The sequence below is a fragment of the Phyllopteryx taeniolatus genome, chromosome 3 (assembly GCF_024500385.1).
Source record: "Phyllopteryx taeniolatus isolate TA_2022b chromosome 3, UOR_Ptae_1.2, whole genome shotgun sequence".
Classification (NCBI taxonomy): Eukaryota; Metazoa; Chordata; class Actinopteri; order Syngnathiformes; family Syngnathidae; genus Phyllopteryx; species Phyllopteryx taeniolatus.
In genome coordinates, this window is record NC_084504.1 from 28870716 (window position 1) to 28883724 (window position 13009).

The window sequence follows — 13009 nt, forward strand, 5'->3', positions numbered from 1 at the left end:
AATAAATAAATAAATAAATAAATAAATAAATAAATAAATAAATAAATAAATAAATAAATAAATAAATAAATAAATAAACAAACAAATAAATAAATAAATAAATAAATAAATAAATAAATAAATAAATAAATAAATCCATCCATCCATCCATCCATCCATTTTCTGAGCCGCTTCTCCTCACTAGGGTCGCGGGCGTGCTGGAGCCTATCCCAGCTGTGATCGGGGTACAGGAGGCGGGGTACACCCTGAAGTGGTTGCCAGCCAATCGCAGGGCACATACAAACAAACAACCATTCGCACTCACATTCACACCTACGGGCAATTTAGAGTTTGTTTTTGGGATGTGGGAGGAAACCGGAGTGCCCGGAGAAAACCCACGCAGGCACGGGGAGAACATGCAAACTCCACACAGGCGGGGGGGGGATTGAACCCTGGTCCTCAGAACTGTGAGGCTGACGCTCTAACCAGTCGGCCAAAGTAAATAAATACACAATTAAATAAATACATACATAAATAAATCAAGTTGTAATTGTAGGTCACTGCTATTGCTGGCCTAAACATGGCCATCAGAAAAGCCCTTGAAGGCCCTGACTGGTCACCCCTGATGTTAAGTGTCACCTCCTAAACTCAAAACACCTGCACAGGTATTCCCAGGTGTCATTAAATTGCTTCAGTTTGGTTCAATTGCTTCAGTTGGGTTTAATATTGGGAAGACTGCAGACCTCCGGCCAGAAGACCATCATTGATACCCTCCATAGGATGGTTAAGCCACAGAAGTTCATCGCTAAGGAGGCTGGCTGTTCACAGAGTGCTGTGTCCAAGTATATCAATGGAAAGTCTAGGAAAAGGACAAACTGTGGCAGGAGAAGATGCACCAGCAAAAGAGATGACCGTGGGATTATCAAACAGAGAAGATTCAAGAATCTACCAGAGATCGTAAAAGAGTGGAATGAGGCGGGAGTCACAGCTTCAAAAACCACCACATTCAGACGCATCCAGGAGATGGGCTACAACTGTCGGGTTCCTCGGGTCAAGCCACTTCTGAGCCAACATAGGAAGTGTTTCAACTGGGCCAAGGAGAAGAAGGACTGGACTGTTGGCCAGTGGTCCAAGGTCCTCTTTTGCATTGAAAGTAATGTGTGGCTTTCATTCGGGAATCAAGGTCCAAGGGTTTGGAGGAAGACTGATGAAGAACAGAACCCAAGCTTCTTGAGGTCCAGTGTGAAATAACCACAGTCAGTCATGATTTGGGGTGCAATGTCCAGTGCAGGTGTTGGTAAACTGCTTTCTTAAATCCAAGGTCACAGCAACAGTCTACCATGCTTTAGAGAACTTCCATGATTCCTTCTGCTGAGGATCTGTATGGAGATGCAGATTTCATCTTCCAGCAGGACCTGGCCCCTGCCCATACCGCCAGAAGCACCAAAACCTGCTTTGATGCCCATGCCATCACAGTGCTTGACTAGCCAGCCAACTCGCCGGATCTAAACCCCACTGAGAATCTATGGGGTATTATCAAGAGGTAAATTAGGGGCACCAGACCCTAAAACAAAGAAGAACTGACAGCAAGCATCAAGGAAATCTGGGCTTCCATAGCTCCCAGGCAATGCCACAGGCTGATTGCCTCAATACCACGGCGCATCGAGGCAGTGATTAAAGCAAAGGGATTCCCAATCAAGTATTGAAGATTAACATATCGTTTTGAAAGTACCATATCTTGATTGATTTCATGTGACCCTCATTTTTTTCTTTTTTGTTCCTACAAAAACTGAGAAGTCAATGGTGTTTTCTTCACAGTATTCAATTTTTTGAATTCCTGATTTCCTGGAAGCCTAAATTATGTAAAAATAAACAAATAAATACTTGAAATTGTTTAAATTGTGGGCCCTCAATCTATAATCTATGAAAGGTTAATTTTTTGAATGGAATTGTGGAAATAAATAAACTTTTCCATGATATTCACATTTTTCTATATGTCCCCTGCGATTTGCTGTTCAGGGTGTACGCTATAGGATGGGTAAGCCACAAAGGTTCCCGCCACTCGCCCAAACATAACTGGGATAGTCTCCAGCACGCCTGCGACCCTAGTGAGGATTAGGGGGATGGAAAATGGATGGAAATGACAATAACATGAAAAAGAATACTAATTCGAATAATCTCCCCCCCCCCCCCCCCCTCTCTCGCTGTCTCTGTTTCTTATCAACCAAAAGGTAGATAAAACAAATGCTTTTTTTAAAATCTAAGAAATACAAACTGATACATGATTCATGCAACCTACAAGATCCATTTCATTCCATTCTCAACACCACTTATCCTGGTTAGGGTCTGGCGAAAGGCGGACTTACGCCCTGAACTGGTTGCGAGTCAGTCGCAGGGCACATATAGACGCAGGGCACATATAGACACGGACAACCATTCGCACCCACAGTCACTGAGTGGAAACTGAACCCAATCTATCTAGAAAAAAAGGTCAGCTAACTCCTACCTAACAACATGAACAGTGAACGACGGTTAAATACAGCAAAATTGAGGCCTGATAATGATTACACTGTGTCATTATTGAGTGGTACGAGTTAAGAAATTGTATCCTGGTTTAAGCAACGTAGACATATATAAATGGAAAGAAAACTAAACATAAATGGAAAGAAACTATGCTCTGCTAGTTCGTTCGCTGCTCTCAGTCAAGGAGAGGTGGGAGGGATGGAATGGCTTTAATCATTTTTGTGGCGGGGGGTAGTGTATTTTTGTTGTTAAAATATTACGTTTCAATCAAGTATTATGTGGTTCTTAAACTTTTTTAGCTAGTAAAGTAAAAACAAAAGTAGCTCATTAAAAAAAAGTAGAGATATCTAAAATTTTGGGGGTGCTTTTATTCACTTTAAGGATACCTCAGCACCCCCAAAAATGGGCTAGACACGCCTTGGTTTTGCGCCTTCATGGGGACAAAGGTGTGTTCCGCTTCTCCCGAAGGCTAAGGGGTGCGGATAAAACAAAGGCCTACATACCCCTTGAAACTTCAGTGTTGGCTGGGATTCGACTTGAAAGCCTCCTCCCCTGCTCGCTGAGTGACAAAGAGCTTGCTTATAAGACGACGGTTTATTGAAGACGTAAATTGCCCATAGGTGTGGATGTGTGTACGCATGGTTGTTTTTCTCTGTGTGCCCTGCAATTGGCTGGCAGCTTCAGGGTGTACCCCGCCTCTTACCCAGAGTCAGCTGAGATCGGCGTTAGCACGGCCGCGACCCTAGTGTGGGTAAGCAGTACGGAAAAAGGATGCAGTAACTTTTAAGAAGCGCTATTCCGGGAGTGCCAGGTATGTTGTTAAATGACTGATGATTGATGCTCTTCTACTGTGTTTCATCTCCTCCCCTCTGTTTCCACTCTATTCCTCTCCTGTCCTTTCATTTGCAGCATGGAAAATAGATGCATCAGTTATGAATCTTGAGCCTTTTAATATCACCTCCTTGTCTGGAATTGCTGAAACACAACACCCACACATCAGACTTAAATTAAAAAGGTATATGCTTTTGTTTTTCTTTTAACAGAGGATGGATGTGAGGACTACTCAGACCAAACTATGAAGGTGATTGTGATCCATAATCTCACGGCTAAGGAATATCCATCAGAAGTGTCTATTGTGATTGAGGACAACTAAGTCTGACTGTGTGTGGATACCGAACCAATGCATGATGTTGATGGGATTGCTCTACACCCAGAACCTTGAATATCCCAAGACAGTGAAGAACACCTTCCAACTATTCCCAAAAACTTTCTTGCAGCTTGATGGAGCAAAGGTTCTCAAGAAAGTCTACAGCCTCAAAAGCAAGCTAAAATTTCATGAAAGTTCAAGCACAGACTGATTTATAAAGGAACAGAAAAAAAGTGTTCGCTTTTCCTTTCAATAAGGTTATTCATGATTGCAGAAACTTGCTGCACTGAGCCATTGGGGTGACCACTGATTTTAAGGTCATAGCATTTTGTGTTGACGTGCACACATATAGCATTGTTTAATTTAGATTTTTGGGTGCTTTTATTTATTTATTTGAGCTATCTTCTTCTTCTTTTCCTTTCGGCTTGTCCCTTTAGGGGTCGCCACATCGCGTCATCCTTTTCCATGTAAGCCTATCTCCTGCATCCTCCTCTCGAACAACAACTGCCCTCATGTCTTCCCTCACGACATCCATCAACCTTCTCTTTGGTCTTCCTCTAGATCTCTTGCCTGGCAGCTCCATCCTCATCATCCTTCTACCAAAATACTCACTATCTCTTCTCTGGACGTGTCCAAACCATCGAAGTCTGCTCTCTCTAACTTTGTCTCCAAAACATCGAACCTAATCTTATCTAACCTGGTCACTCCGAGAGCGAACCTCAACATCTTCATTTCCGCCACCTCCAGCTGTTTCCTGTTGTCTCTTCAGTGCCACTGTCTCTAATCCGTACATCATGGCTGGCCTCACCACTGTTTTATAAACTTTGCCCTTCATCCTAGCAGAGATACTTCTGTCACATAACACACGTGACACCTTCCTCCACCCGTTCCAACCTGCTTGGACCCGTTTCTTCACTTCCTGACCACACTCACCATTGCTCTGGACGGTTGACCCCAAGAATTTAAAGTCCTCCACCCTTGCTATTTCTTTTCCCTGTAGCCTCAATCTTCCCCCTCCACCCCTCTCATTCATGCACATATATTCTGTCTTACTTCGGCTAATCTTCATTCCTCTGCTTTCCAGTGCATGCCTCCATCTTTCCAACTGTTCCTCCACCTGCTCCCTGCTTTCACTGCAGATCACAATGTCATCTGCAAACATCATGGACCACGGGGATTCCAGTCTAACCTCATCTGTCAGCCTATCCATCACCACTGCAAAATGGAAGGGGCTCAGGGCTGATCCCTGATGCAGTCCCACCTCCACCTTAAATTCGTCTGTCACACCTACAGCTAACCTCACCGCTGTTCTGCTGCCCTCGTACATGTCCTGTATTTTTCTAAAATCCTCTCCTACTTCTCTGCCACTCCAGACTTCCGCATGCAGTACCACAGTTCCTCTCTGGGTACTCTGTCATAGGCTTTCTCTAGATCTTCTCTAGCTCCTTCTGAACTTCTCTGTACTTTTCCATCAACATCCTCAAGGCAAATAATGCACCTGTGGTACTCTTTCTTGGCATGAAACCATACTGTTGCTCGAAAATACTCACTTCTGTCCTGAGTCTAGCCTCCACTACTCTTTCCCATAACTTCATTGTGTGGTTCATCAACTTTATTCCTCTATAGTTCCCACAGCTCTACACATCACCCTTGTTCTTCAAAATGGGCTCCAGGACACTTTTCCTCCATTCCTCAGGCATCTTCTCACACGCCAGAATTCTATTGAACAAGCTGGTCAAAAACTCCACAGCCACCTCTCCGAGATGCTTCCATACCTCCTCAGGTATATCATCCGGACCAACTGCCTTTCCATTTCCATCCTCTAATGCCTTTCTAACTTCCCCCTTACTAATCATTGCCACTTCCTGGTCCACCACACTTGCCTCTTCTACTCTCCCTTCTCTCTCATTTTCCTCATTCTTCAACTCCTCGAAGTATTCTTTCCATCTAGCTAGCACACTGCTGGCACCAGTCAACATACTTCCATCTCTATCCTTAATCACCCTAACCTGCTGCACATCCTTCCCATCTCTATCCCTCTGTCTGGCCAGCCTGTAGAGATCCTTTTCTCCTTCTTTAGTGTCCGACCTGGCATACATGTCATCATATGCCTCTTGTTTGGCCTTTGCCACCTCTACCTTTGGCCCTGTGTCGCATCTCAATGTATTCCTTTCGCCTCTCCTTGGTCCTCTCAGTGTCCCACTTCTTCTTAGCTAACCTTTTTCATCGTATGATTTCCTGTACTGTGAGGTTCCACCACCAAGTCTCCTTCTCTCCTTTCCTGCCAGAAGATACACCAAGTACTGTCCTGCCTGCCTCTCTGATCACCTTGGTTGCAGTGGTCCAGTCTTCTGGAAGCTCCTCCCGTCCACCGAGAGCCTGTCTCACCTCTTCCCGAAAAGCTGCACAACACTCGTCCTGTCTCAGCTTCCACCACATGGTTCTCTTCTCTGCCTTTGTCTTCCTAATCTTCCTCCCCACCACCAGAGTTATCTTACACACCACCATCCTATGCTGTCTTGCCACACTCTCCCCTACCACTACCTTACAGTTGGTAACCTCCTTCAGATTACATCGTCAGCAAAAGATGTAATCCACCTGCGTGCTTCTACCTCCGCACGTGTAGGTCGCCCTATGTGCCTGCCTCTTCTGGAAAAAAATGTTCACTACAGCCATTTGCATCCTTGTTGCAAAGTCTACCACCATCTGTCCCTCCAAGTTTCTTTTCTGGATGCCATACTTACCCATCACTTCTTCATCACCCCTATTTCCTTCACCAACATGTCCATTACAATCTGCACCAATCACGAATCTCTCTCTCTGCCTGGGACGCTCAGAACTACTTCGTCTAGCTCCTTCCAGAATTTCTCTTTCACCTCTAGGTCACATCCTACCTGTGGGGCATAGCCACTAATCACATTATACATAACACCCTCAATTTCAAGTTTCAGCCGCATCACTCGATCTGATACTCTTTTCCCCTCCAAGACATTCTTAGCCAACTCTTCTTTTAAAATAACCACGACTCCATTTCTCTTCCCATCTACACCATGGTAAAATAATTTAAACCCTGCCCCTAAACTTCTAGCCTTACTGCCTTTCCACCTGGTATCTTGGACACACAATATATCAATCATCATGTCAACCAACTCCCGAGATTTTCCTGTCATAGTCCCAACATTCAAAGTCCCCACATTCAGTTCTAGGCTCTGTGCTTTCCTCTTCTCTTTCTGCCAAATAACCCGCTTTCCACCTCTTCTTCTTCGACTTCGACCCACAGTAGCTGAATTTACAATGCCGCCCTGCAGGTTGACGGCACTGGTGGCGGACGTTGTTAACCCGGGCCACGGCCGATCCGGTATGGAATTCTTTGGATGAACGCTAATATTTGTTTGACAAAGTTTTAAGCCGGATGCCCTTCCTGATGCAACCCTCTGCATTTATCCAGTCCTACAGTTTGCACTACACTCCTCTGTCAGAAATCTTACGAGGAGCACCTGATCGAGGCAAATGTATGGTGGTATGATTGGCCTGCATGGGTTTTCCCTGGGTACTCCGGTTTACTCCCACATCCCAAAAACATGCATGGTAGGTTTCCCATAGGTGTGAATGTGAGTGCGAATGGTTGTTTGTTTATATGTGCTCTGCGATTGGCTGGTAACCAGTTCAGAGTGTACCCCGCCTCTCGCCCAAAGATAGCTGGGATAGGCTCCGGCACGCCCGCGACCCTAGTGAGGATAAGTGGTAAAGAAAATGGATGGATGGATATAATTTTGTATCGTAGGCGTTTTATACCAGAGTGAACTTTGCGCAGTTTTCCTCTCCAGAATATTTTCAATTTATCCATAACAGCGGGACATATGGCAACTAAAAATAACAAAAACAAAAAATCACAACACTTGGCAAAAAATCAGAACACTTTGCATCGCTGTATCTATCCACTGCCGCTGTTAATCACAAATCCAGAACGGTTGCACGGTGGCGGGTATTCTTGGAAATGATGTTCAGGAACAAATACTATAACTGGCGGCACGGTGGGCGAATGCTTACCACATCTGCCTCACAGTTCTGAGGACCCGGGTACAAATCTGGCCTTGCCTGTGTGAAGTTTGCATGTTCTCCCCGTGCCTGTGTGGGTTTTCTCCGGGCACTCCGGTTTCCTCCCACATCCCACAAACATGCATGGTAGGTTAACTGGTGACACTACATTGCCCGTAGGTGTGAATGTGTGTGAGAATGGTTGTTTATTTATATGTGCCCTGCGATTGGCTGGTGACCAGTTCAGGGTGTACCCTGCCTCTCGCACAAATATAGCTGGGATAGGCTCCAGCCCGCCCGCGACCGTAGTGAGGATAACCGGTACGTAAAATGGATGGATGGATGGAAATACTATAACTTGGTGCATTCACTGGAGTTATACTTTGGCACACACTTTGAATGGCGTCACATTGGACCTTCAAAGTGGAGAGTGTCGTTTCCACCCTAGACTCATATTCCTCATATTTGCAGAAGAACCCATCATCCATTTGAGTAAGAATCTTGATTGGACATAAAAAAGTTCATCTGGTGGTCATCTCGGACAATGGCTGCCGAATGATCACCATATTGGAATCTTAAGTGTCTAGCACCTTTCTCTCAAAGTAAAACACACGCATAAAAAAAGCCAAATTCCATGCTTGTAAAGTGAACAATTGTTCATCTGCTTCACTAGTACAAGGAATTGGGATAATAATCCGTTAATTGAATACCCGAAGGTCAAGAATTTGTTAAATTACTACTATTTGTCTGAAACCAGCATTGTAACAGTTTCCTACATCAATTTAAAAATGACATTAAAAAACAATTGATTATTGATCATCCCTACCAGTAGGCATAGGACAAAATTCAAGGTTAGTCACATGGCACAAGAGAACATCTGCATTGAAATTAGAACCACAACATATTTTTTCAACGAGAAGGGCTCAAAGCCTGAAAAATTTCAAAATCATATGAGATGAAAAAGTGCAGATCTGGGCCATCTGTCAAGGAAATATCTCAATGACTTGTTTCATAATAAACTTGCTATCGACTTACATCCTCAGATTCAAATACATGACATATCATCTTGTACTGGCACTTGCTGTCTGCTTCTGGGTCTGAGGTGTCATCATTTTCTTGAGATTCGGGTCGAGGCATTCTGCGTCTGGCCATCAAAACCAGAATGTTCCCCATGTCTGCAATGTAGGAGATGATGCGCAGAGGATGGTCCATCATTGTCTCCTGTAAATCAAAGAGCCCCAACAGTCCTTAGCTCGAGTTGAAAATCCAAGTGATTAAAGTGCAAAGACACCTCGTAACTTAATATATGTAATATAAAAGCATAGTTAATTCAATTTGCGTGATAATTAAAGCTGATGTCAATTTCAACGTGATTATATAGCTTACATCAGATATAATATATTGTATTTCTACGCATAGCGTTGAAACGATTGAGTACTCCTCAAAAAAGGAAAATAAGAAAATCCGAAGCAGAACATTACAGAGATGATGTGTATCGCTGGGATACACTCCCTGAACAGTACCTTCATCTTTTCCTTTCGGCTTGTCCCATTAGGGGTCGCCACAACGCATTTTCCTTTTCCATGTATGCCTATCTCCTGCATCCTCATCTCTAACACCAACTGCCCTCATGTCCTCCCTCACTACAGATATCAACCTTCTCTTTGGTCTTCCGCTCGCTCTCGCCTGGCAGCTCCATCCTCATCACCGTTCTACCAATATACTCACTGTCTCTCCTCTGGACGTGCCCAAACCATCAAAGTCTGCGTTCTCTAACCTTGTCTCCAAAATATCTAACCTTGGCTGTCCCTCTGATGATCTTATTTCTAATACTATTCAACCTGCTCACTCAGAAAGAGAACTTCAACATCTTCATTTCTGCCACCTCCAGGTTTGCTTCTTGTTGTCTCTTCAGTGCCATTGTCTCTAAGCCGTACATCATGGCTGCCCTCACCACTGTCTTATAAATTTTGCCCTTAATCCAAACTGAGACTCTTGTGTCACATAACACACCTGACGCCTTCCTCCATCCGTTCCAACCTACTTGGAACCGTTTCTTCACTTCCTGACCACACTCACCGTTGTTCTGGACTGTTGACCCCAAGTATTTAAAGTCCTCCACTCTCACTATCTCTTCTCCCTGTATCCTCACTCTTCCCTCTCCACCCATTTCATTCATGCACATATATTCTGTCTTACTTTGGCTAATCTTCATTCCTCTGCTTTCCAGTGCATGCCTCCATCTTTCTAACTGTTCCTCCACCAGCTCCCTGCTTTCACTGCAGATCACAATGTCATCTGCAAACATCATGGACCACGGGGATTCCAGTCTAACCTCATCTGTCAGCCTATCCATCACCACTGGAAACAGGAAGGGGCTCAGAGCTGATCCCTGATGCAGTCCCACCTTCAACTCCTCTTTCATACCTACATCACACCTCACCACTGTTCTGCTGCCCTCATACATGTCCTGTACTATTCTACCATACTTCTCTGCCACTTCAGACTTCCGCATGCAATACAAACAGTTCCTCTCTGGGTACTCTGTCATTGGCTTTCTCTAGATTAAAAAAAAAGAAACAATGTAGGCTCTTCTGACGTTCTCTGTACTTCTCCATCAACACCTTGAAGGCAAATAACGCATCTCTTCCTATCGTGAAACCATACTGTTGCTAGCCTCCACTACTCTTTCGCATAACTTCATTGTGTGGCTCATCAGCTTTATTCCTCTATAATTCCCACAGCTCTGCACATCACCCTTGTTCTTAAAAGATGGGCACCAGCATACAGTTCCTCCATTTCTCAGGCATCTTCTCACCCCCTAAAATAACGATTTTTAAATTATAATTTTGTTCTTGTTGTGGTGGCATAATGCATGATGCTGTAGCCACTGCGGCATCAGTACCAACAGCTCCAGTAGAAACACTGGCATCTTCATTTTTGAAAGTTTCAATTGCCTGTTTTTTTCTTCCCATTGCACTGATGGGCGAACAGTCCTTAATTCCTGAGTAAATTCTTTATGAAGCCTGCCCTGCAGATCCTTTTTTTTTTTGCATGCTCTCCACTCTGCCTTTGAATCATGAACAAAATGAAAATGTGTTCATATTTTCCTTCCTTTCCTGCTGTCACTCATTTTTTAAAACTAGAATGTTACTTGCCAGCGTTTGTGTTGTCTATCCTTATAGTACTCTAATTCCCTCGTCTCTCTCCCTCTTCACTCCATGGGCTGTGTATCATTGCCACCAAGTGCAATGACAAATCACAGGCATGCAGTGTGCACCGCACGCCATGAAGCGTATGTGCTGCGTGTAATAGACACACCTCCACCTCGACCCAATGCAAATGACAAATCACGAGCGTGCACGGTGCACCGCAAGCCTGAAGCTGTCTGCTTGTGCTGCTCTTAATAGTCGGTCCTCCCACCTCTGCCCGATGTGAGAGAGAAGGGGGTCGGACGGCTCCCAATCAGGAGCCGGCTCCTGTCGTTCGCTTGAAATAGCCGGCTCTATGAGCCGTTTCGTTCGCGACTGTTGCATCACTACTGTATAGCTCTTTCTCCCCTTCTTTAGTGTCCAACCTGGCATACATCATCATATGCCTCGTTTGGCCTTTGCCACTTCTACCTTCATCCGACGTCACATCTCCATGTATTTTTGTCTCCTCTCCTCAGTCCTCTCGGTGTCCCATTTCTTCTGAGCAACTGTCTTTCCTTGTATGATTTCCTGTACTGTGTGGTTCCACCACCAAGTCTCCTTCTTCCCTTTCCTACCAGAAAATACACCAAGTACTCTCCTGCTTGTCTCTCTGATCACCTTGGCTGTAGTGGCCCTCCTCCTGTCCACTGAGAGCTTGTCTCACCTCTTCTTGAAAATGCCGTACAACACTCTTCCTTTCTCAGCTTGTACAACATGGTTCTCTGGTCTGCCTTTGTCTTCTTAATCTTCATTTTACACACCACCTCCTATGATGTCTAGCCACACTGTCTCCTCCCACAACCTTACAGTCTGTAACCTCCTTCAGATGACATCATCTGCACAAGATGTAATCCACCTGTGTGCTTCTCCCTCTGCTCTTGTAGGCCCTATGTCACTGCCTCTTCTGGTAGAAAGTGTTCACGACAGCCATTTCCATCCTTTTTGCAAAGACAACCACCATCTGTCACTCAAACTTGCTTTCCTGGATACCGAATTTACCCATCACTTCTTCATCACCCTTATTTCCTTCACCAACATGTCCATAACTCTCTTTCGGTCTGGTAAGCTCAGAGCTACTACTTCTAGCTCCTTCCAGAATTTCTCCTTCACCTCTAGGTCACATTCTACCTGTGGGGCTTAGCCACTAATTACATTATACATAATACCTTCAATTTTAAGTTTGAGCCTCATCACTCGTTCTGACACTTTTCACCTCCAAGACATTCTTAGCCAACTCTTCCTTTAAAATAACTCCTACTCTACTCCACTTCTCTTCCCATCTTCACTATTGTAAAATAATTTCGACCCTGCCCCTAAGCTTCTAGCCTTACTGCCTTTCCACCTGCTCTCCTGGACACAATACAGTATACCACCCTTTCTCCTACACATCATGTCAACCAACTCCCGAGCTTTTCCTGTCATAGTCTCAACATTCATAGTCCCCACATTCGGTTCTCGGCTCTGTGCTTTCCTCTTCTCTCTCTGCCTAAAGACCCACTTTCCACCTGTCCTTTGTTTTCAAGCCACAGGAGCTGAATTTCCACCTGTGCCCTGTAGGTTAATGACGCAGGTGGAGGATGTTGTTAACCCGGACCATGACTGATCCGGTATGGAATTCTTTAAATGAACACTCATATTTGTTTGGCAGAGTTTTAAGCCGGATGCCCTTCCTGACACAACCCTCTGCATTTATTCAGGCTTGGGACCAGCTTGTGCCCCCCATCGGGCTTATACAGTATGATCTGGCCATAGAGTCAGTGTTATGGTCATGGATAAAAGTAGCACCTGTCGTTTCGTGCACAATCATCAGCAAGCAATCGTAGTACCTGGGCGTCTGCGTTGAGCGCTTTTATTCTCTGAGTGGAGATGAAGAGATCAACCTCTGTCATGGTCTTGGCATCATCGTCAGGGGTCTACAAACGTGCACATGTACATAACAACCATGAAGAAAAAAAACCCATACATACTAAAACAGCAAGTGAGCAGGTATTTATAGTATACGTATTATGATAGCAAACACACGCACAATTTATTACTAATCTAAGAAGACACCCCATTTTTGTTGGTAAATGCTGTTATAGAGATATTACAGGAACGTTAGCCTTCCAAAAGGTTCGCCTAATGTTTG

General features: G+C 44.5%; 1 protein-coding gene across 1 annotated transcript in view; it reads right to left on the bottom strand.

The window, feature by feature from the left end:
* LOC133475447 (amyloid-beta A4 precursor protein-binding family A member 1-like) overlaps positions 1–13009 on the bottom strand; it is a 42766-nt gene that overhangs the window by 15692 nt on the left and 14065 nt on the right. Inside the window, exons 5-6 of the mRNA XM_061768309.1 lie at positions 12708–12794; positions 8723–8908 (exon numbers count right to left, since the gene is read on the bottom strand). Of these exons, the coding sequence (XP_061624293.1) occupies positions 8723–8908; positions 12708–12794 (273 nt within the window). The remainder of the gene's footprint in view (positions 1–8722; positions 8909–12707; positions 12795–13009) is intronic.